Source organism: Chenopodium quinoa, unplaced genomic scaffold, assembly GCF_001683475.1.
Source record: "Chenopodium quinoa cultivar QQ74 unplaced genomic scaffold, ASM168347v1, whole genome shotgun sequence".
Classification (NCBI taxonomy): Eukaryota; Viridiplantae; Streptophyta; class Magnoliopsida; order Caryophyllales; family Amaranthaceae; genus Chenopodium; species Chenopodium quinoa.
Window position 1 is genome coordinate 3,005,000 of NW_018744367.1, and position 25,680 is coordinate 3,030,679.

A 25,680-nucleotide genomic window follows, 5' to 3' on the forward strand; every position below is an offset into this window, starting at 1 on the left:
GTCGGGTGACTCTATATGTTAAGCTATTGATTCACTTGTACTAGATGAGGCGACTCCATAGGTTAATCTATTGTGTCGCTTGTGTTAAAAGAGGCGACTCGTAAAATTTCAACAATTTTTTCCAACTCTTTTTAATAGCTCATATAATGTCAATGTTTATGCTACTAAGCATGCTTGATCTCTGGTTCTTTGCTTGAAAGGTTGAATTTCTTGCCATTATGCCAAAGTTATTGTTTATATATATATATATATATATATATATATATATATATATATATATATATATATATATAGAGAGAGAGAGAGAGAGAGAGAGAGAGAGAGAGAGAGACAATACAAGTTTATAACCTAGATAAACGATTTTTCGTTTATCTAGGGGTAGCGCTGTCTTTTCATATGGTTTAGTAAGGAGAATTTTGGCTTTTTACTTATTTTGCTTTTGACAGTGTTATTTGTGTCGTTAAGAGTACAAACCCAAAAACACTTCCTTCTCTCTCCTTTACAAACCCAATCTTCTTCACTGTTCACCATGGCCACAACCACTTATTTTGGTTTTTCTTTTCTTTTTTTGGCTGCTTTGAATCTTGAACTTTGGCTCTTGCTTCTTCACCGTTCACCATATTCAAGAACCCCAAAAATAGTTCCTTCTCTCTCCTTTACAAACCCAATCTTCTTCTTCCTTTAGATCGCACAACCACCACACGACCCACTGCTCCAACCAGATTGACCCCACCGCACAACCACGCACTCCTACCAGATCGACCCCAAGCAGCGATTAACCACTGCCATCTTTGTCATACCTTCCCCTAAAGGGTTAATATGACCCTACTTTACATATTTTGCTACTAAGGTGTCTTTTGTTCGGCCGGCCGGCCGGTTTATTGTCGCGAAGCGACGATATATAGGTGGTTGTGGCCATGGGAGGAGAGGAGAGGAGAGGAGAGGAGAGAGAAGGAAATAATTCATGGTGAACGGTGTTAAAATCAAGCCGTTTGGGACAACTGGCATGAACAGAAGAAAATTATTTTTTTATTACATAGAACAATCTTCAATGCAAAATATTTACAATAATGCCATAAGTTAAACACACTACGTTTATCAAGGTGATGAACCTGGCAGCCTCATATATATATATATATATATATATGAGATGATAACTATTTTAAATAAATTGTAACGATGAACTTATCGAGTCGCACCATACGTATTACGCGACTTATTAGGTAGTGGTCAAGTATGTAAAATTTAGGTTAAAATTTGATAAAGCACCTAATTAGTCGCCTTACAAGTCGCACCTCATACACATGCACTCCAAAAGTCCAACTTATACGCTAATTTGACTTCCTAACAATTTTTATTTTTAGAGTTGCTTGTGTAAAAGGTAGGACTCATAACCTATCCAGTCGCCTTATATATATTAGGCGACTCATTAGGTGGGAGTCAAATTTAATAAAACTCACTAATGAGTTGCCTAATATGTATAAGGCGACTCGACAGGTTCTCGAGTCGCACCTTATGTACAGGTGATGATGCCTTTGAAAATCTAATTTAAATTACCAAATAAGTTGGGTTATAGAGTCGCATGCATATATGATGCGACTTGTAAACCTATAAAGTCGTCTCATTAATATTAGGTGACTCATTAGGTGCTTTGTTAATTTTAACCCCAACATAACAAGTCGTCTATTAAGTATGAGGCGACTCGATAGGTTTATAAATCACACCTTATATATAGGTGACTCTAAAATTCCTATCACTATTATTAGTGATGATGGTGATGAAGCTTGAATAAATAACAACTTACATCTAATAGATAGTTTATAATACAAATTGCCAGAGACGTAACATATATGAGATCATGGATCATAATATCACACCACTCCATTAATCAATACCTATAATAGGAAATTTTAAGGATTATTTTGGTATTATTAGTTCTTTATACAAACATTAAGAGTCAGTTTTCGATTAATGTTTAATAACTATTATCGCACACCTTCATTAATATTTTTTTTAACATACTACATATTGTCAGATAATTCTTCTTAATTGTGCTTGGCGTTGTTTTCTTTGTTGAATCACCGAAAAGTTCATGAAATAATAGATTAACAAAAACAAATTTCTAGAAACTATATCTAACATGTAATACACTCCAAACGAAACTTGATATTTTATATAGTAAAGAATATATATATTACGTATATAACCCGGGCCGGGTTGACCTGTAAGGAATTCCGGAGGGCCCTTCATCTTTCCTACAAAAAAATAAAAAAATAAAAAAACTTCGTATATAAGAGTTGAAGATTCTAACATAAACTTGAGCAAACATGAGTGCGTAACCATATGTATCAACTACATAGGGAGATTCAAATATAAAAAAAATCATTCAAATATGATCTATGTGAACAAAGTGCATTGAAAGACAACAAAGGTGTAAAGTTCGATTACGCATATTGTATGTGTTCATGCAATGTTTGCAGTAATGCATGTGATATTGATTCTTGCATTAATTGTTAAAGGTAAAATATCAGATACCGTTGGTAGTTATCTGCCAAGTCTGTGTTTAAAACAATTTTACGATCAAACTATGCATCATTGAACAATAAATGTAATATCTCCTCCCCCCCAATTTATAACGATGTAATTTAGTCGTTTTTTAAAAAACTCTACGTACTTGGCTGCTTTATATTTAGCTCTAAAACCTACCTTTTTTTTGAAATAACTCTAAAACCTACTTTAAAACACTACATACTTACAAAACTAGGTTTCATCAACTCCGTAACTTTTTTGAAATAAAAAGCTAAAAACATACCGCTAGCAGAACAATTATCAGTTACCACCTCAGCTAATATCTGTTTATATGACAACCTCATTTTGAGGAGGGATCCAGCTTAAAATGTCATTGACTGTAATCTTTATGTGAGTCCCACACAGGACCAATAATGCATGAGAGACATGTGTTAAGATATAAACTCCCCCACAATTAACCTCCTAAACTTATTTTATTTTCTCTCAAACACTTCCCTTAATCCCAAAGAAAAAAAAATTCAAAACAAAAAAAAAAGTCTCTTCTTTCTCTCCACCCCTCAACTCTCTCTCTTTCTCTCCTTGTGGCAAGGTTTGGACATCATCAATTCTTCATCATATATATGATATAACGTCAGTTGTTGAATAAAAGGAGGTACGTTCGCTCTAAATACAAAAACATTTGCCTAAAACTTTTTTTCTTCTCAAAAAAAAAAAAAAAAAAAAAAACCTACTTAATAATATTCGTAAACTTCACAAAAACAAAGGTGGGGGGTTTTTGACAAAAACCCTCTTCACTGTGAGTAAGCAAAACAAAATAAAAAAACCGACATCATCAAATCTCAATCTGGGTTTTTCTCAGTTTATTCTGAAGTTCAAGTAAATTAGAAGAAAAACAAATTAATAAGAAAAAAAAAAATAAAAATTTTATTAAAAAAAACGTTTTTTTTTTTTTTTTTTTTTGTGAACCCCATCTGTTTATTTTCGTTGTAAATTTGGGGTTTTTCTTTCTTTCTCAGATCCTCCACACAATCTTGCTGTAGTTCTTAGTAGAGGGTTTTTCTATTCTTCTTTTATTTTTTTTGGGTTTTTGTATTTTCTTCTTGTTTTAATCATTTTTTTTGTTTTGTTTATTCATTTTTGTAGTTTTTTTTTTTTTTTTGATATTTTGCCGCATGCTAGGAATTTATCCATTTTTTTTTATTTTTTTATTTTTTTTTAATTTTGATTTTTCTTTTTGATGTTTTAGGTAATGGTGTCAATCTGGAATTTGTAGGAGTTTGTAGAAAGCGTTCTTGTTTGAGCAGCGGATGTCAAAGTCTTAGTTTTTTCTTTAAAAATTGTTTCTCAGTGTTTTTACTTTAATCTTAATTTTGATTTTTTATTGGGGTGTTTTTGATAATAGAGTTGTGGAGGGGGTTTGAGAAATGGTGGGTAATGGTGGCTCAAATGTGGAAGAAGGCAGGAAAAAGGGATTAGATTCAACAGTTGGAGCATTAGTTTGGGTTCAAAGGCGAAATGGGTGCTGGTGGCCGGGTCAGATTATGGGTCTGGATGAGTTGCCGGAGGACGGTTCGGGTTCGAGTTCGCCAAGATCCGGGACACCCATCAGGCTATTGGGTCGAGATGACTCAAGTGTGTGAGTCCCCTCATTTACATTTTACTCTTTTTTTTGTATATTTGTTTTCAATGTTTAGCCTGTTTTTCCAGCATTGCAATTATTAGTCTGTTGATTTTCCAATGTTTAGTTTGTGTTACTCCATTGTGGATTTGTGGTTATTGGTTTGAATGCAAGCATTTGTTGTATATGTTCTTCGCCGCTTGTTGTTGGAATGTGTATGTTTTTCTTACCTTTTGGGATTGTTTGATGTTTCTTGAAGCTGTTTTGCATGGAAAACCTGAAAGAAGTGACCTTACTGTTGGCCATAGATTAATCTATCTTTACTATGTCCTTTTGTGTATTGAGCTTTAAAGTTTATGTTGGCTCTAGAAAATTTACTAGACCGCTCAAGGGAAAAGGCAGAACAGCATTAAAAACGCTGAGATCAATGACCAAATTATGGGTTAGGGTTAGCTTATCGTTGATATCATGATTCATCATGAATACTGTGATTGAACTACTTTAATTGTATAATCGTTGAAAGTGCACAGGGTAGTTCAGATAACCAGTTAAGACATCATAATGAGGGCCTGTATTGAAGCTATTATAAATTTATAATCTTTATTTCTATTAGTTTGTTTACTGATCTTTCCCCTTTACTGAGGATAATAGACATAGCATTTTGTAGGTGGAACCCATTAGGCATTGTGAGGGAAAGAATAGGGATGGAAAATTATTGTTATTACAAATGTTTTAAATGTTGAAGTAGCATGTTTCTTACTCTTGTAACACATTTTGACTCTTTGACATTGAAGCTTAGTGAAGATTTTTGATGGGAACTACTATTAGGGTTTGATGCCTTTTCTACTGGTGAGTGGTGACTATGTAACTGAAAGTTTAGTGTATATACCAAAATGTTGTGTGTTTTGTATTATATAACAACCACAATGGGGTCTTATGTATTGATTTAGAGTGAAAGGATAATGGGAGCTAGATAAACTTTTTTTTTTGCCATTGAGTTTTATTCTGTGCAAGCATTTATCGTCCAGCCATTTCATATTTTTGGGTCTATATTTAAGTGTATTGCCACAAGGCCCACAACTGAATTTTCTGTGAATTTTTTATTTTATTTTATTTTATTTTTTATTTTTTTTTAAAAGAAATATCGAAACCTATGCACATACTAGCAAATAAGCGTTGATTTCCCTTCGACACTGATCCCAACAAGATTCTCACTGGCTGGTTCTTTTTTTTTTTTTTTTTCAATCCCTGAAGTAAATGATAATTTGTCGGAGAATTTATCTCTTGAGAATTATGTGTTATAACCCTTTATGCCAGTAATGAAATTTAATGTAATAGGTGACTTGACTTGTAAAGGTATTTAGCTGTGTTGTTTACTGCTCGACTTTCAAAAACTAAGCATAATTTTTGTTGCAAGTTTGAATATGTCAGATTAATCTGGATTCTTGTGGACTACGTTATTTAGACATGGGCATGAACGTCGGGAACACTGTCCAACATGGGTGCAGGGACATGGCATATAATTGGAACGTTTTTTTAGAATACTTTTTGCTTAGCTCTAATGTGTACACATGCATACATATTTTTCAGGCTAACTTGATTTTTAATTTTTGTTAAAAACTTTTTCTCAAGCCCATTTTCCAAACTCATATCCCACATACTCTTCTTAACCCTTTTTTTCTTAAAAAATAAAATTTCCTGCCATATATGGTTCATGATAATTGAAGTGTTTGGCTGAGCATTGAAGTGTCAGGTAAGGATTCCATACCCTTGTTGGAGTGTCAAGTGTCCGCCACGGCCCACGGGTACGAAATACAAAATGATGAGTCATAGTAACACTGTGTGTGGATAGGGGCAAGTAGGTTAAGAGCTGGCTAAATTATATCATATTCCAAATTGATTCCTAAAATTTTGGGTAAAGTAGGTTTGTTAGTTTAGGGGGGAAAGAAGCAAAATAACAATAAATAAAGCCCCTCAATGCCAGTTAATTACAAGTAATGGAACAAAACAGGGGAGAGTGGTTTCTTCACATCATAAAAGGTAGAGGCAAGGTTTTGCAAGTAATAATGGTAATTTTAATAACTGCAATGCTGGATAGATAATAGAAAAGAAAGGCGGTTGGGGAGTGTTGGGGGGGGGGGGGCGGGCGGTTACAAATGACATGGACATGGTGCAAACAATAGTATTTGGTGATGGTTAGATTCTATGTTCTGAAGGGCTTTAGGTTACTTGAGTGACACATTGTTCTCGTTGAGCCTTATTTAAGGCTATGTAGCAATTTATTAGAAGATTAAGGGAGAAAGCTGATCAATCTGGTATGGTTGCTACTTTATTTGGTAATATATCACTCTGTTGTGGGAATAAGACCTCAATGTAACTCTTTGGCATCAGCTTGCAGGAATCATTTTTTATTATTGCAAACTTGCAGTTTTTGGAATGTGGATTACAGATGCTATCTTGTGTTTCTTTCTCTGGAAAGTTTCTGTTGGCTCTTTAATTGTAGGGAGGATTTTTTTTTTTTTGTATTTTTTTTTTTTCATTTTTATTTTGGGTTGCCCAAATAGCAAAATCTTGTGATGTATTTGCTCTAGATGAATGTATGGTCTTTTGTGTTGGCTAGCAGCTATCTTTAGTTTGTTTAGGCTATTATAAAGTTTATTGGACTTCTGTGCTGTTTCTAAGAAGATTGGTTTCCTTGCATGTTGCAAACTAAATATTTTAGGATACTGATCTTTGAGCCTTCCTGATCGAATTTTTAAGTGAGTTTTATGTCTTCTATTTTTTTCAGGGAATGGTATGATCTTGAGACAGCTAAAGGGGTCAAGGCATTTCGTTGTGGAGAATATGACACCTGCATTGAGAAAGCAAAGGTCTCTGCGCCTAAGTTTTTAAAGAGATCATTGAAATATCCTCGGAGAGAAATTGCTATTTTTTACGCTCTTGAAATTGAAAAATCTAGCGTGTTAAAAAATGATTCAAACCATGATCGTAGTCCAGACAATGAAGCACCGGTCAATTGCGAAAATGGCTCTGCATCCAGGTCTCATGCTAACAAAGGAAGTGAATGTTCTTCTGAAGAAACAAGTTCAGAGGAAACAACAAGTGCATGTGAAGAGAATTCAAATTCTACGCAAGAGTTGTCTCACTCTGGTATATCATATGAGACTAATGGGTCCACCTGCCTGCAGGGGCAGCAACATAAAAGAAAGAGGAGGAAGACCCCAAATGATTCAGAAGATGATGGTCATGAAGGGTTTAAGCGTATGAAAGGACTCAATGACCTGGGTGTAGGCTCAGAGCGGAAAATTCGAGTGTTGGCGTTGTCTAATCCAGGTCAATCAAGTAGTGTGTCACTACATAATACTCGTGCTGCTAATTGTACAGCAGTAGGAACTTTGACAAATGGAGGTGCTGTGCCAACTTTTAAGAAAAAGAGATCTCAGGTGGTACATATTCATGAGTTATTGAAAAGGAAAAATCGTCGGCGGCCATTAACTAAGGTTTTGGAGAATACAACAATGGTTCCTGTTCGAATAATTTGTGATGAATTTGCAAATCCTTTTGAGAGATCTGATGCTATATCACCTTTTTATGATGGTAAAGATGGTATCAAGGATACTGATCTGTTGAACGAACACCTTCCTGAGGTTGATTCTCCAGACACACTGTTTGATGCCCCATTTATTGACGAAGAACTACCCCAATCCGGTATGTATGCAGTCTGTCTATATCTGCAATTGCATGATACTATTAATGTTCAGCATGTCAGTTATTGCTAGTTTAAAATTTTCCCCTGAATCAGAATACATTCTTTTTATGCTCAACTCCCAATCAATGTTGTGTTGCTTTCTATTGTTCTGGCCAAGCATGCTGTTTATTGGTTTGGTGTGCAAACCTGAAATATATGTTTAGAATTAGTCAACCTCATAGGGTATCTGGTGTGTTGCTTCTTTTGGGTGCTTTTCTATAAGTACGTTTGCTGAGATTAATGAAGTATTTCGTGCTTATCTTTATCAGGTATCTCCTCAGTCTGGCAACCCTCTTCCCCCTTGAAACCTCGTGTTAGTGCTTTCAAAGGGATATCCAGTCGCAATTTAACTGTTCAAACCTCGTCTCTAGAGCATGAGGCAGCCGATGAACATGGTGCCTCCAAATGGCAGTCAAAAGGAAAGAGGAAGGCAAGATTTTTGTGCAAAAATGACGAAATGAATTCCCAAAAGAAGTCGGATGCTTATGGCATGGGTCTTGAGGCTCCGGTCCACTTCCCCCCAAGTTCAAATGGCTTTATGAATGGGCTCACAGGTCTGAGGAAACACATTTCCATGTCTGGTTCTACCGAGAGATCATTCTCTTATCGTCAGCGCCGTTTCTTTCCGTCAAGCTGGGAGTCACCCGGTGGTTTATCACTGTTTGAGGTTGAAGTGACAGTGGAAGCTACCAGGCCTCAGACGCAACATGTTCCATATATCTCCCTTATGAGCAAGTTGAGCTGTAAACCTATCACAGGTCATCCAGTTGCAGTTGAAGCCTTAGAAGACGGGTTTTGTGATCTTCAGACCTCAAATTACCCAGCAAGTGGAAGCTGTGAGTTGGACGATGAAGATACAGAGATGGATTATGTAGTTGAGCCAAAAGTGCGTAAACCTATGCACATCAAACTCCGATCCCATAGCTCTCGTCGTAAACGCAAGGGTAAATCTTCCAAGTCAAAAAAGAGGCATGGCTCTTCATCAAAGAAGACAAGGAGACTGTCTTCACTAACTAGTCCTTTAAAGCTAAACCTAGGGAAAAGGAAGCCGATGGTTCAGAGTTCCAAGGGTCCAACACTTGCTTGCGTTCCCTTGAAGATAGTTTTCAGTAGGATTCATGAGGCATTAAATGGATCATCGCGATCAGCTCACCGTGCTGTGACATTGAATGGCACATAACAGTAAATCCCCCAGGTTCGATTTACAGTAGGATGGGGCGAAAAGATTTTACTTTTCTATTTTTAGATTTATTTCTTTCTTTTTTTTTTTCTTTAGAAATGGTAGGATCTTTGGGATAGTCTAATTTCTGCTTTAGCAGTCCAAAGTGTTACAAATATAATTTCTGAACTTACAGCTCTTTATTTTCTTTAGTTTTTCATATCTTCCTTTTTCAGGAATCCTTTATTACTGGCTTAAAACCCCTATGTTTGTCGTAAATTGTAATTATTTTGAGGGTTTACCTGTATATTTGTCAATCTGGTGTCTTCTATTAGGTGTGACTGGCAGAATATGTGGTGTTGGCTGCTACCTTTACTGTGGTTATCCTTTCAATTTAAGGCAACTTTACTTGGAAAGTTGGAAGAGCCTTTTTGTTTATGGCAACGGTTATAGATATTGATGCTCAAAGTTTTACATATAAAAGTTCAATGTTAACATTTATGAAAAAGGTAGCTGCAGTTAATTTATTATTTGGAAAATTTGTCAAAAACAATCTTTTAAAGGCACCATTTTGTGGAAAAAAAAACCTTTTAAAAGCTTTATGTAAAAGAAAACTCAAAGTTAAAATTTTTTTGTTGGAGACAACCTATTACCTCTAATTCACTTGATTAACCACTAAAATCTTCTAAATATCCTCTATTACTCTAACTCTCACTTAACTATTTAAAATTAGATTAATTTATTGAAAGAAAAATCACCTCCACCACCAACCAGCCACCCCCTCCCTTTCCCCCTCCCCTGGCGGCAGCCGCCTTGAGCCCCCCACCCTCGGCGGCCCACCTCTTTCGGTGGCCGACCCACCATTTCCAATAAAAAATCTAAGCTGCTCAACCATTACTTGAATTCGAATTCGGAAACATTCTCAGCAATTCAATGCTACAAGAGTTGAAGTTAAATTCACTCATTGGTGACCCATTTTAGCCTGTAAATCATCGACTGAGGATACGAAGAATTCGAATAATGGAGATTTTGTTACTAGGGTTTTGAGGTTTCGAATTGGGGATGATGTGCTTACTTCGACTGAAATAGAGAACTTGAAGAACAAAATATATAATTTCGGAGCTTTTGAGGTGTTGAAGAAGCTGATTTTGAAGGATACGGGGAAGGAAAATGAGGTTGTTGAGGAAAATGGAGGTGAAAAATTGGAGGATGATGTGGATTTGAAGGATATTTTGAGGGAATTTAGAGGATATTCTAAGTGAGAGTTAGAGGGTAATTAGAAGAAATTAGTGGTTAATTAAGTGAATTAGAGGCACTAGGTTGTCTTCAACAACAAAAAATTCACAATTGGATTTTCTTTTGCCAAAATGTTAAAATTAAGTTTTCTTTTGCCAAAAAACTTTTAAAAGGTTTTTTTTTTTCGCATAATGGTCTTTTAAAAGGTTTTTTTTTTCGCAAAATGGTGCATTTAAAAGGTCTTTTTTAACAAATTTTCCATATTATTTCGATATGTTCTAACATTCTTCTCAGCGAACTTTAAGGATGTTTCCTTTGGCTTTGTGCTAATGTAACAACCTAATAATTCTCCCTTTTCCAAACCACTTACTTTAAATAAAAATATAGAAGAACCATTGGCATGTTACTGCCACGCGTTAAAACGTTCAGGCTTTATCAAAGTATCCCAGCAGAAAAACCAAACTTAAGTCTTTAAAATAACATAGTTTAGATGTAACACCTTAGAAATTCATTTCCTTTAAAATACCCATTTTGCCCCTTTTAAAATACGGAAAAGGAAAATCTAAGACATTACCGTCACCGTGAAAACGACTAAGGCAAATATCAAAGTCAAACCAGCGGAAGACTACTTTAAAACCATTTAAAAACAAGTCAATTTAAAAAGTCAAACCAAATGAAACTAAAAGTCAAACTAAGTCAAACAAAATCAACCTACAACTTGGAACTCTTGTAGGCCCTTAAAACCCAATCAATATTTAAAACATTTGCGTTAGTCTCATGATCATATATAATAAAACAAATAATATTCAAAGCAAATAAAACACATCATATTCTTATGAAAACTAAGCATGATTCGCTCTTCACTCATGCCCTTCATGAAAATGTTTCATCACCTGAAAAGCTTCTCTCTACTTATCCCCACATTCGGCATTAGAAATGGGTCGTTGTAGGGCCAAGGTAAAGACAAGGCCAAACAAACATACAAACACACAATCAGCAATGCTGAGTACATAAGCGTAATAAAACACACTAACATGCTTACATCCTATCATCACACAACTTACCTCGTTGCACTCAAGCATATATACAATACACTCAACACTTAACTAGATAACTACCAATATCCATTTAATTTTGATTACGCATCGAACGGGTTTTCCCCTAACCTGCCCCAATAAAGGGGTACTAACACGGGAGCTAACCGTGCCGGTATACAATATACCACTTGTAAGTGGCGGAATTCCTACGCATAATAAAAAGGAAAATACAGCGTCCTGTACTCCAGTAGAAGTTATGGTCAAATATAAAGTCGCATAACTCTCCCCATATGTTCATACTCAAGGTATATACGTTCCAAGAGTTTTGGTGTATAATCTCTTTCACTTTATGTTATTTATATATTATTAGACTTGGTGATGTTTAAAACCACAATACAACCAATCCTTATAACTCATTCAAGCAATCAAACATACCAATTTAATTCTTGAATAATTAGTGACCACATAAATTTAATGTTGAATCCCTTTTAAACTACCTCGGTATTAAATAACACCTTAAGCGCATAAAGCACCACAAATCCTATCCCTCGGTGTTTAGAACACCTTAAGTGCACTTAAGCACCAAAAATATAATTTAATCCTCGTATTCATAGACACTTAAATAGCTCATTCCTCATGCTTATAGCATCAATAAAAATTATATGAACCATAATAAAATTCATTTTCAATATTCCAAACCAAATTAACACTTAGTTTTATTAAACATGCTCTATATCATGCCAATAATAAAAGTGTGGTTCATATCAACATGCCAACATAATTAATTCCAATCACCAATTCATCACAAATAATTCATACTTCATAAATCATTTACAACACCAATCAGATCAACAATTTCCAACCAACACCTATCATGATACTACTTGGAATTAATTAAGCAAAACCTAGCATGCTTCTACATATTCAAATAATTACTAAGTACGCGAAAGTACCTTGAATATGATTTCAAAATCGCCACGACTAAATAAAATCACTCACTTGAAAGTCTTCTACAAACCAAAATTACAAAGAAGTATTAATACCTCTTCCATACAAATTTCCAGCAATATATACACTCTTTAAATCACTCATAAACCCTCTAAAATAAGCTGAAATTTTATCTAAAACCCTTACTTTTATTCCCAATTAATGGGTAATTAAAAATCCTTTTAAGAAACATAATTATAGTTTATATATAAAAATTCTAGCATTATTAAAACTTATAAAATTGCTGGAATTTAGTTTAAAAACATTAATTTCAAAAGTTTTAATCAACCACAATCAAATTCCATCAATAAACATTAATTTAAAAACCTAGGGTTTTCAGTTTAGGGCTTTTTAATTCAAAACCAAATTTGAAAATTTATATACAAAATACTTATTATCAAACATCATAAAACCATCACAAAACCCAAAAACAATAATTAGATTTAGGGTAGATTTAATTAAAAATAAAACAATAATAATTTTTTTTTTGTTGAACACCACTCGCCCACAACCACCTAGGCTGGCTGCCGCCGCGCCGCCTGGTCGCTGCTATTGCCGGAGAGTGCTGGTGGTGGTAGCTGCGACCGGTGGTGGCGTGTGGTGGTGGCCGACCGGTGTGTGGTGGTGGTGTGTGGGTGGTGATTAAAACAATAATAAAATAAAATAAAATAAATTAAAGGGGAAGGGGAAAAATTAAGGGGAAAAGAAAATAAGAGGAGAGAGAGAGTTTACCTTTGGGTGCACTCCACCTTAGGCATATGATGAGTATTTATACCCCCTCTCAAAATCCCTCCTACTTAAAATTCCTTTACTACTCTTAATGATCCTTTTCCTAGTCAAACTAGTATTTTGACTTTCCTTAAATACCATTGACTTTAAAAATTATCTTTTTATCTTTTTATAAAATAATATGCCCCAATATTTCCAAATCATAAAATAAAATATTCTCAAGATTAATAAATAATTAAAAATTAACTTTTTAATTAAAATAATTATTTTTAAATAAATAAAAACCATATTTATTTAAATTAGAATACTTATAACAATACAGGGTATTACATTAGAAAACCAATAAGTGAAAGCTTACAAATTGGAACCATAAATGCCCTTATTTAAAACCAAACCAATATTCAAAATCTAAAACGTGAACGAATAACAAAACATAAATAAGTTCATCAAAAAGTGCGAGTACTCTCAATCACACTAATCCCATGACAATGCATTGCCAATCCCTGAACTTCACATCATCAAGCTAACCTGTGCAATATTGCTCCCCAATAATACAAGTGTAATAATTGGATCATCACAGGGTCATTGAAAGGCGAAGGCCATGACCAAAGGAAAACACACAAAACCACGCAATCAGTAAGGTTGAGTACATACAAGCTACAACGCACCAACCTAGCATGCTAAACTAATTAAAATAAATAACATTCAACATAATTTCATTAACCAAGACTCCACACCAAAATAGTTCAATCAACTCAACATACTCACTAACCAATTCCAATCCACTTGACTCTTTATATTTAATTTGGAGTAAGCAATAGTTGAGGTTGTCCAACCCACCAAATCTTTTTTGTCCCAAATGACCAATTAAAATATAAATATAGCGCGATACAAGAATGGGCGCGACTCCATTCTCACAAAGTTAGTCTAGGGTCCCATCTAACTTTCATTATAGAAATAAAAATGTAAATACCAAAAGAAAAGAGGACATTTTGATCAAACAAGCCTCGGAAAGCCACGGGCTACCACCGGTACCCCAACCCATAATTGTCAATACTCCAGAAGTGCACGCTTTCAAAGTTTTATTACTCATCCATACATGTTTCACTTTACGTGATTACAAGTTTAATTAATAGCAGACTCATTCAAGTAAACCATACATAATGATCATACATATAATTCAATTTTAATCTTATTTAGGACAACGATGATCACACCACAAATTGACCTTTTAATTCCATTAATCTTCCAGGATATCCAAAATTTGTTGAACAAAGTCAACCCACCTAGTCATTTTGGCTTAATCCACCTTTCCTTAACATACTAACAAGTCATGCTTAAGTAATAAATAAAATAATAATAAACTCATGGAATAATTAATAAATTCATTCCACTTAAACCATTCAATTCCATTCCTTCAATAATCCAAATGTGTTTAACAAACCAATCCAATAAAAAAATATGCTTGTATCAACATTCCATACAAACAATTAATCCAATTCAATATGCTTGCATCCATAATTCCATACAAACATAATCAATTCCCAAAACATGTCTCATAAACATAAGCACATGCATTAATTCAATGTTTAACCAAACAATTTCCATTCAAGTGTTCTCTAAACATGAAACTAAGTTCTTTTCTTTTGGTACTTAAACATGACACTATTTACAACAAAGTAGACATGTACGTACCTCGTGTAAACAATCCTTTGTGCCACTTTTAATCTATTAAAAGTCTCCTAAGGAATAATCACCTCCTAGAGAGCAACCAACAATTAAAAATTAATACCCAAACTAATTTTCAGCAATATAACTTGATTAAAACTCATTAAAACTTCCTTTAAAACATGTTTTTATGCTTAATTAATAATTAGAAATACAATAGGAACAAAAGCTCCAAATTAATTGATCATTAGAACCCTAAAATACCAATTTCAATAAATTAAAACCCTAGGTTTATAATTCATAAAATCTGAAAAATTAAAACCATTATATTATATGAAATTATAACTTTAAATCATCAAAAATGAAATTTTGATATTAAAAATATAATCTTTATACTATAAAATAAAAACCCAAAATTAATACATTAAAATTTATACAAGATAAATAAAACAACGGAGAAGGAAGAAGAGGAAGGCCACGTGGGCCGTGGCTGGGCCGGTGGGTCGCCGACCCACAAAGGTGGCGACAACAGCTGGAAATTGGCCGGCAGTGAACAGTAGCAAGGGGCGGCATCATTGAGAAAGTGAGCAGTGGCTCACGTATGAAAGGAGGAAATAGAAAGAAAGAAAAAAAAAAGAAAAAGGAAGAAAAGAAAAATAAAAGGGAAAAGAAAATAATACTGACCTTTTTGTGTGGGGAATAATTTGAGGATTCATGGGGTATTTATAGGAGAGAGAGTTGTAGGGTAAGTAGAGTAAAATTGGGCCTCATGAAAATAATGGCCCAATTAAATAAAAAAAATGGTTTGGACTTTGTTTGTACGGACATAAATTGTAGAATGGACACATAAAAATCCTTTTGTAATAAAATCGTTTATCATCCCAAAAATAATAATTTGAAACCTTTTAAAATAAATTCCTGAAAATACAAATAAATATTGTAAATAAAATAAGATTTTATTTATAAAATATTTAAAAATACGGGGGATTACAATCTACCCCTCTTAAAAGAAGTTTCGTCCCGAAACTTAGCACAAAATCCCTTAAATTGCAAAACATTTACACAAACCCATTTGAAAATTTTCAATATTATGTTGCTGGAATTCCAATTGTGTTATAATATCGACACTAATACCTTATCACCATCCCAATTTACGTACTTCACTAGATACGTAAACAATAAAATAGCTATAAAAAGCATCAAAAACACCACAAAATAGCATAAAATAGGGAAAAAAAGCGTGAAATTATATGCATTCTACCCCCTTAAAGAACAAAAGTTACGCCCTCGTAACTCAACTCGTTAAATAACTCAAGGTACCTCTTTCTGATATCATCTTTGGCCTCCCAAGTAGCCTCTTCACACTCTTGGTTTGACCAAAGAATTTTAACAATTCTCACATCCTTATTGCGTTTACTACGCACCTGATGATCCAAAATTTTCACAGGTCTTTGCTCATAGGTCAAAGTCTCATTCAATTGAATTGATTCAGGTTGTAGCATGTGCTTAAATCAGGAACATACTTTTTCAATTGAGAGATATGAAACACATCATGCATTTTCTCAAATTCCATAGGTAATGCCAATTTGTACTTGGCACTCAATATGCCATTCTTTCCAAATCTCATCACTCCTTTAGTAGGTGAGACCTTCAAAAAGACTTTATCACCCACATTAAACTCATCATCTCGCCTTTTCAAATCGGCATAGCTTTTCTACCTATCTTGTGCAGCTAGAATTCTCGAGCGAATCAACTTCACTTTATTCACCATTTCCTCAATATACTTTGTTCCTAAGAAAAGATTCTCACTATAGTCGTTCCAACATACAAAACTTCTACACTTTCGACCATATAATGCTTCAAAAGGTGCCATGCCAATGCTAGCATGGTAGCTATTATTGTAAGAAGGATCAATTAAATCCATATGATCCTCCCAAGTACCTTGAAAATCCAAGGCACACGCCCTTAGCATATCTTCCATAGTTCTATTGGTCCTTTCTGTCTGTCCATCCGTTGCTGGGTGGAACGTAGTACTCATTTTCAGTGTTGTTCCCTAGTTGGCTTGAACCTTTTGCCAAATTTGGATAAGAACCTTGAATCTTGATCGGAGATGATGTCCTTAGGCACTCCATGTAGTCGAACTACATTCTTCACATAGACCTTTGCCAATTGTTTCTATTTTCCATGTTTCCTTTATTGGAATAAATATCGCAGACTTTGTAAGTCGATCTACAATCACCCAAATGGTGTCATTGCCACTTTTGGTTCTAGGCAATCCTGTGACAAAATCCATGGATATCAAATCCTATTTCCAACATGGAATCTCCAAAAGTTGAACCTTTCCCACAGGTCTCTTGTGATCAATCTTGACCTTTTGACAAGTCAAGCATTTACTCACAAACTCAGCTACTTCTCTCTTCATGTTTGGCCACCAATACAACTCTTTCAAGTCCTTGTACAAACTTATCCCCTCCTGGGTGTACAGAATATGGAGTATTGTGGCTTTTGATTAGGGGATTTTGCTCCCACCAATCGGAATGCGTCACGTGGGCCAATCAGGTCCTGCCAAGTGTCCCTCAGTTGGAACTTTCAGGGCTTGCCACGTGGCACCCGCTTATTTGTCCACCTTGGACCTATTATGTCATGACACGCGGCATACTCCATGCCTAATGGAGAAACCGGCCACCCAGGCCCAACTTCCGAGGGAAGCCCAATCAGCCCTAGGTTTACCTAAACCTAGGATTGGCACGTTTCCCAAGGTTATAAATACCTCCCTTAATCCTCATTAAGGGAGAGGACATTAATTACACACACGAGTTACAGGCTGATCACGCTAACAAAGCAGATTACGATAAAAACTCACATTAAACACTCTCACCTAGAGAGACCCAATCACTTTAATTTCCGCAGTAATTACTCCTTAATCAAGTACTAACTTGACCGTTGGAGGCGGAGCTCCCACCACTACAGGAGTCTCCGTTGTTTTGCAGGTACAGGCGTCCGGTTCCAGTCTCGGAATTGTAACTCTCCCGCAGGACATCAGAAAACCCCGAAACATTTGGCGCCGTCTGTGGGGAGAGTACTTCTGAGATGGCATCCAAGTCTGTACCGACTCCTGAAGAGAGGTGTCCCCTAGACGACCCTCAAGTTCAGTCGGACCACGATACTGAGAGTGAATTTGAAGTTGAAGCTCACACAGCTTCAGACGGGACCCTAAGGGCCCGACGTACCCGTCATACCGAAAGAAGGGAACGGGAACATCTTCATACAGGAAGCGAGCCAGCAGGCGCACCGCCTGTTCGGCAGCAGCCGACTGATGGATCTGCTCCCATCACAAGGAACGAACTCATGACCTTCATGAGGGACTTCAAGGGAGAAATTCAAGAGTTGATCAACAATAAGCCGCCTGCTCTGGACAAGGAGCAGTCGGCTAAAAAACCTTCCACTTCACTGAAGAGGAAGCCAGTTCAAGGGCGAGAGGCGACTCCTCATCCTAAATCTAGGAAGCGGGAGCCGACTGCCCTTGATTTCACAAAATACCGTTTTCCTACTCCAGGAAATAGGAAACCTGTTCGTCATATTCAGGCGGACGGGTCGAGGAAATCATACACAGACGCTCGGCTACTGCTAGAGCAGAAGAAGAGTGACCGATTGTCAGAGTCGGCCTCTACTTCAAACTTCCAAGACAGTCTGCGAAATACCTCAATGAGGCATACGCAGTCGTATCATGAGAGTCAGTCAGGCGGCACCTCCCGTCAGTCCGGCTTTCATAGCGACCAGGCGGTACCAAACTTACCGTTTGTGCCGCAACAACAGTATTTTTTACAGCCACCTCTGTTTGGTGGTCATGCAGCAAAAAAATGTCCAACCTATGGACTGGCAGCTTCGGTTGCTTAGACTTGGTGAACAGCCGTCGGCCTTCTCCAAGGAAATTACTGAAGCCGCTCAGCCGGCCAAAGTGAAAAATGTATTAGTAGGCGCCTATGATGGCACTACTAACCTAGAAGACCATCTTATGGCCTTCACCAACCTGATGTACCTTCAAGGGTTGGATGATCCCACTTGGTGCAAGTGTTTCCCAGCGACTCTCAAAGGAATCGCACAACAATGGTTCGGCAACCTGCCGACTGGTTGTGTAAATAGCTTCAGGACGCTTGCTTACTTATTCACCTCCAACTTCGCCATGAACATCCCTGCGAAGAAGACGACCCTTGATTTAGGAACAATTCAGCAGGGCGAGAAGGAGGGGCTTCGTTCTTACATCAGGCGGTTTAACCTGATGAGAATACAGATCCAAGGGTTACCGGATGAAGTAGCCTATACTGACTTTTTCAGAGGTCTCAAGGACGGGTCGACCTTCAAATTTGATTTGGTCCGAAAGAGGGTGGCGACTCTTCAAGAGGCCTTGATTGAAGCGGAAGCCTATATACAGGCGACTGATCTTTGTACGGTAAAACAGTCGGACGGGAAAAGGTTCGACAAAAGAGAAGGACGACAGAAACAGACGTCCAACAAAGACGAGAAGAAAAAAGAGGTCTGGGCGGCTGATTCCTCTAAACAGCCGGCCCAGAAAAAGAAAAAAGAATTCAAACCATACTCCCCAAAGTATGCGTTTAACAAGGATAACCAGTTTGTCCTAAAAGAAATCAAGGGACGGATCTCAATTGAGAAGCCGGTCCCCATGAAGGGTTCTGCAAACAACCGGAACCAAGATAAATTATGTGCTTATCATGAAGATGTTGGTCATCACACCAATGATTGCATCAGTCTCATGCGGTATCTGGACCGCCTGGCTGAGCAAGGTGATCTTGACACTTATGTCAAGAAATCTACGGGGAACACTTCCTCAAAAAAGCAGTCGACCAAAAAGAATCAACAGGCCGACAGCTCTGATACAGATGATGCAGTCGTCTACACCATTGCAGGCGGCTTCTCAGGAGGCGGCCCCACTATTAGGGGCAACAAAGCCAATATCAGGCGTTTAGATGTAAATTCCGTTCACCAAGAACGGCCCTCCAAATATTCATTTCCTGAGATTGTCATCACTGAAGAAGATCTAGGAGGGGTAAGAGGGCCGCATGACGACCCTATCGTTATTGAATGTAAAGTGGCCAACCAGAGAGTTGGCCGAATCCTCATAGATACCGGAAGCTCCTCAGATCTCATCAGTAGCAAATGTCTGTCGAAACTAAAATATCAGACTGATTGCATACATTCGGCCTCCCATCCTTTAGTAGGGTTTGGAGGAGGAGTCGTCCACCCACTGGGACGAGTGGATTTACCCATCCGCCTAGGCGAAAAAGGGGAAGGACGACACATGGTAGTCCGGTTCCTGGTAGTAGAAGAACTCTCGGCCTACAACATAATTCTGGGACGACTAACCCTGGATAATTCCAAGGCTGTTATAATCCCATCTCTTATGTTGCTCAAGTTTGAGAGGGATAATGGAACAGTCGGCTCCCTAAGGGGAGATCAAAGGATGGCCCGAGAGTGCTATCTCTCGGATGTCAAGCGGTGGGTCAAGTGGTGGAAAAACAAACCTTGACAATGTCAAGGAGAGTGCGCCTGTTCAACAAGCAGGCGGCAAAAAGAGAAAGGCATCCCAGACAGGGGCCGCAAGAAAAGACAAAAAATAGCAATCATTGGCAGAGGAGCGGTCGGATGAATTCCGCCCTCAGCCGGCTGGTGAGCATATGGACCTGATCTTAGACGACTCACGTCCTGATCGAACAGTCAAAGTTGGGACGACTGCTCTGAGAGACCTTGGTGACGACTTTCACAAACTATTGAAAGAATACAAGGACATCTTTGCATTCGAAGTCCATGAAATGCCAGGCATTAGTCCTGATCTGGCGGTACATAAACTGGCCGTGGATCCGAAAAAGAAGCCGGTACGGCAGAAGAAGCGGAACCATGGCGAAGAAAGAAGTCAGGCGGCAGCCGCCGAAGTTAAAAAATTACTTGATGCAGGGTTCATTCGGCAATGTTACTTCCCAGACTGGGTTGCAAATGTGGTGCTTGTTAAAAAGCCGAATGGCACCTGGCAAATGTGTGTAGACTACACAGACTTAAACAAGGCGTGCCCCAAAGACAGTTACCCTCTGCCTAAAATTGATAATCTGGTCGACTCAACAGCCGGCCATGCTTTGATGAGCTTTATGGACGCCTACTCTGGTTTCCATCAAATTCCTTTGTGGAAGAAAGATCAGGAGAAGACGGCCTTCGTCACTGATCAGGGGTTATACTGTTACACGGTCATGCCGTTTGGTCTTAAGAATGCCTCGGCTACTTTCCAGCAAATGATAAACATTGTGTTCTTTGATCAGATTGGAAGAAACGTCGAGGCATACATTGATGATATGATTGTCAAGACTAAACTTCAGAAAGATCATCTGTCGGACCTCCGAGAAACTTTCGCCACACTCAGGCGGCACCATGTCATGCTCAATCCCAAGAAATGTGTCTTTGGAGTTGAGTCTGGGAAATTTCTCGGATTCCTTATCAATCAGAGAGGAATAGAGGCGAACCCTGAGAAGGTGAAGACGATCATTGACATGCAGTCGCCTCGTACCATCCGAGAGGTTCAGAAGTTAACAAGTTGTCTGGCGGCCTTGGGAAGATTTCTAAGCCGATCAGGCGACAAATGCTTATACTTTTTCCAGGCAATTAAGAAAAAGGCAAGGTTTGAATGGGGGCCGGATGCTGAGGCCGCCTTCCAGAAATTGAAAGTTCACTTGCATTCCTTGCCGAGGCTGGTCAGCCCTTTGCCCAAAGAAGTACTCTACATGTACTTGGCCGTCTCTGATCATGCGTTAAGCGCTGTTCTCCTTGCTGAAAGAGACGGCTGTCAGCTCCCGGTCTACTTTGTCAGTCATGTACTGAAAAATGTCGAGTTGAGGTATTCCCTAGTGGAGAAATTTGGTCTTGCACTCTTCATGGCTGTTAAAAAATTGAACCCTTACTTTTTGGCACATGCAGTCGTCGTGTATACAGACCAACCTATCAAGCGGCCACTGACCATCATGGAGTCGTCAGGCCGAATGATCAAATGGGCCATAGAAATTCAGAGCCTAGAAGTTACTTTCGAGCCTAGAAAAGCAGTGAAGGGGCAAGCCTTTGCTGACTTTATTGTTGAGATGACTCGTCCCCCTAACTCTGAAGTTCCAGACCAAGTCTGGAAGGTATATGTGGACGGAAGATCTACTTCAAATGGTTGTGGAGCAGGCGTCATATGTCAGTCGCCAGAGGGAGACAGGTACGAGTATGCTTTACGCTTCAGTTTTCAGGCCTCAAACAATGAAGCAGAATATGAAGCTTTACTAGCCGGAATCCGCATGTGCAAGGCGGCAGGGGCAAGAAAAATAGACGCCTGTTCCGATTCACAATTGATAGTGAGTCAGTACAATGGCGAATACGAAGCAACCCATCCGGCCATGATCAAGTATTTACAGGCGGTCCGACAAGCAGTCGGCTCCCTTGAGGATTTCCATCTGATCCAAGTGCCGAGATCAGAAAATAACCAGGCGGATGCACTGTCAAAATTAGCATCATCCGCCTCCTCTGATACTCCTCGAACTGTTTTTTGGGAAGTAATGGAGAAGAGAAGCATCGAGGAAGACCCTATTGGAATCCTAGACAGAACCTCAACCTGGATGGATCCAATCAGGGCATATCTGACAAACGGTACCCTGCCGGATGATCATCAACATGCGGCAGCACTGAAAAAAACGAGCCACCAGTTTTGAAATAATAAAAGGAGAACTTCACAAAAAGGGGTACCTTAAACCCTTCTTAAAGTGTGTTACTCCAGAAAAGGGACGAGAGATACTAGACGATCTTCACTCTGGTTACTGTGCTTCTCATATAGGCGGTAGGACGCTTGCTCAACGGGCAAGGCGGCAGGGCTACTTTTGGCCTACTTTAGAAGCAGATGCAATGGAGATGGTGAAAAAATGTGACAAGTGCCAAAGGTTTGGCAAGCTAATTCACCGTCCGGCTACTGACCTCACTACCATTCATAGCCCACTACCGTTTTCTAAGTGGGGCATGGATATTCTGGGTCCATATACGCCTGCTACAGGCGGAAGGAGGTACATACTTGTGGCCGTCGACTACTTCACTAAATGGGTAGAGGCGGAGGCTGTAAAGGGAATCAAGACGAAGGATGTAATTTCATTCATTTGGAAAAATGTCATCACTTGGTTCGGGGTTCCCATGTCTATGGTTTTTGATAATGGTCCCCAATTTGAGACGCCTGTTCTCAAAAGCTGGTTGGGTGACCAAGGAATTGCAAACTACTTTGCATCTGTCGGCCGTCCACAAGCAAACGGCCAGGTAGAAGCCTTTAATAAAATCATCTCAGACGGTCTCAAGAAAAAGATTGAACGAGCAGGCGGCCTATGGGCGGATGAATTACCACATGTTCTCTGGGCCATTAGGACGACTGAAAAAGGGGCGACTGGAGAAACTCCATTCCTCCTAACTTATGGTGCGGATGCTGTTCTTCCAATAGAACACTACGAGCCGACTCTTCGAGTAATGCTATATGACGAAGAGGCAAACTGGGAAGCCATGCGCCTGGCATTAGACTCACTTCCTGAAAGGAGGGGCAATGTTGTCCTGCGCCATGAAATTTACCGCCTGAGAATGACTAGATCATACAACAAAAAAGTACACAGGCGTCCACTCAAAGTGGGGGACTTTGTACTTAGAAAAATGGAAGCAGTTGGTAGGGCTAATGAGTCTGGCAAACTAACTCCCAACTGGGAAGGACCCTACCGAATCTGTGAAGAGGTCAGGGACGGTACCTACCGGCTGGAAACACCAGACGGACAACCGTTGCCTCGAACTTGGAATGTAGATAATCTTAAGAAGTATTTCTTTTGAATGATGTAAATAATCAAGGGCTACTTAATAAAAGTTTGCACTTAATATTCAATTTTGTACTAAGAGGGGCACGCCTACCAACAAATAGTCGGCTACTCTCCATGTTTAAATTCTTACTTAAGAGGGGCATGCCGTCTGTACCTTTACAGTCGGCTACTCTCCATTGAGTATTTTACTCTATCTCCAGAGGGGCATGTCGTTTGTACCTTTACAGTCGGCTACTCTCCATTGAGTATTTTACTCTATCTTCAGAGGGGCATGCCGTCTGTACCTTTACAGTCGGCTACTCTCCATTGAGTATTTCACTCTATCTTCAGAGGGGCATGCCGTCTGGACATATAGTTGGCTACTCTCCATAGATGAGGGCCGACTGGTTCCAAACACACAGCCACCCCCCTTATACTTAGCTAAAAAAGATTAGGGCCTTGCCGACCCTGTGCCTAACAGGCGGCTACCCTCCTTTTACTTAGCACCTACGTTCACCAAGAACTAACCAAGGCCACAAGCCGAATGATCAGTCCAGGCGCCAAGCCAACTGATCCAATCTTCAAAACTAATACGACCTGTCCCAACATCATAGCAGGCGTCCGGCGGCATCCCTCCGGATGAGATTCGTCGCAGAGAGCAGCTCCCTTTTGGGTGGAACATTGCTCTATAAACTAATTACACGGCACCTATACGACTGCCCCCAAGGGCAGCCACGTAGCCATTTTTGAGACAAGGATAACTCTATCACTAACCAAACCAGTGGTAGCAGTTGACATCTGGGTCAGATGACCGCCTGTATTACTTGGGATAAATGCAGGGGGTACCTCTTGAGTTAATAGCCAACAAACATTGGCGAACCAAAAGGTTCAGCCGGCCTCCGCCTCCTGGTACCTTTACTACTCAAGCAGGAGTGACGACGACTGAGTAACTCCAAAGTTAACTCATAGTCACTCTCTCAAACTTAGTATGGAGCCTAAAAGGTATGAGTCGTCCGCCTGTTTTTAGCAAACAGGGGCTCTCAACCACTACTCCTGCTAGGTTAACAACCTCTTGAGTTAATAGCCATTAAACATTGGCGAATCAAAAAGGTTCAGCCGGCCTCCGCCGCCTGGTACCTTTACTACTCAAGCAGGAGTGACGGCGACTGAGTAACTCCAAAGTTAACTCATAGTCACTCTCTCAAACTTAGTATGGAGCATAAAAGGTATGAGTCGTCCGCCTGTTTTTAGCAAACAGGGGCTCTCAACCACTACTCCTGCTAGGTTAACAACTTATGAGTTAAAAGCCAACAAACATTGGCAAATAAAGGGGAACAACCGGTACCCACCGCTTGATACCTCTACTACTCAGTTACTTGGAAAATAGGTAACAATCATGTTTACTTGGTCAGACCACTTTCCTACTTGGTTAATTTTACAAATGACAGGACCGCCTGCCTAAAGGGGATCCAGTCTTTAAAATGGTTCGAATACCGATTAGATAAATGGCCGACTGATCGTCTAGCCTGGAAACAGACAACCAGTCGTCCAGGGGCATAGGTGGCGTGACTAACTATCCGTACATGTCTGCAACTATCGGCCATATAAAACAGTCGGTATAGTGAACAATTGGATATCAGAATATTCAATACTTAGACAAATTTGAAGCAAAACAAAAAATTCATTAAAAAGAAGCCGGTCATTAAAGACCGGCAAAATATTCAGAGCCCCGGCCCCCTGGCCGGATAAATACAAAACAAACGGCACGCAGGCCGTGGAAAGAATACATAAAGCTTAAGAAGGGGGCAGATCTTCAATATTAGCAGCTGCCGCCTGGTCAGCACTCTTCTTGCTGGACTCGGCTTCAGCTGCATTCTTCTTTGATGCATTACCCCCAAGCGGCACAAGCGCCACTACCGGCTCCTCCTCCTCCAACGCTTCCTCCAACGCCTCTTCCTCAGCAGCCGCCAGGATCTCTTGATTATATGTATCAGAACACTGGCGGTACGTTTTTTCCCATGAGGCAAAGTCGGCATTGGGGAAGAGGCGGCCCCAAGTCATGCGCTGGATTTGAGCAGAGTCTTCCATCATCTCCCGGACCAGCTCTTTCTTTTCTT

General features: G+C 38.9%; 1 protein-coding gene across 2 annotated transcripts; it reads left to right on the plus strand.

Moving 5' to 3' along the window:
• The first annotated feature begins 2,485 nt into the window (after positions 1-2,485).
• LOC110696543 (uncharacterized protein At1g51745-like) lies at positions 2,486-9,300 on the plus strand. Of its 2 annotated transcripts, XM_021873868.1 has the most exons (4): positions 2,486-3,181; positions 3,932-4,165; positions 6,936-7,855; positions 8,165-9,300. In XM_021873868.1, exons 2-4 carry the CDS (start codon positions 3,954-3,956, stop codon positions 9,073-9,075), a joined length of 2,043 nt encoding a protein of 680 aa, XP_021729560.1. In that variant the 5' UTR covers positions 2,486-3,181; positions 3,932-3,953; the 3' UTR covers positions 9,076-9,300. The 2 variants fall into 2 exon arrangements, with proteins under 2 accessions (XP_021729560.1, XP_021729559.1); XM_021873867.1 differs by lacking the exon at positions 2,486-3,181 and having other exon boundaries at positions 3,192-4,165.
• Positions 9,301-25,680: the final 16,380 nt, after the last annotated feature.

Coding starts and splice junctions, on each gene's coding strand:
- LOC110696543 (XM_021873868.1), top strand. CDS start 3,954: ATGGTGGGTAATGGTGGCTCAAATGTGGAAGAAGGCAGGAAAAAGGGA. Junction 4,166..6,935: donor GGTCGAGATGACTCAAGTGT/GTGAGTCCCCTC, acceptor TATTTTTTTCAG/GGAATGGTATGATCTTGAGA. Junction 7,856..8,164: donor CGAAGAACTACCCCAATCCG/GTATGTATGCAG, acceptor TATCTTTATCAG/GTATCTCCTCAGTCTGGCAA.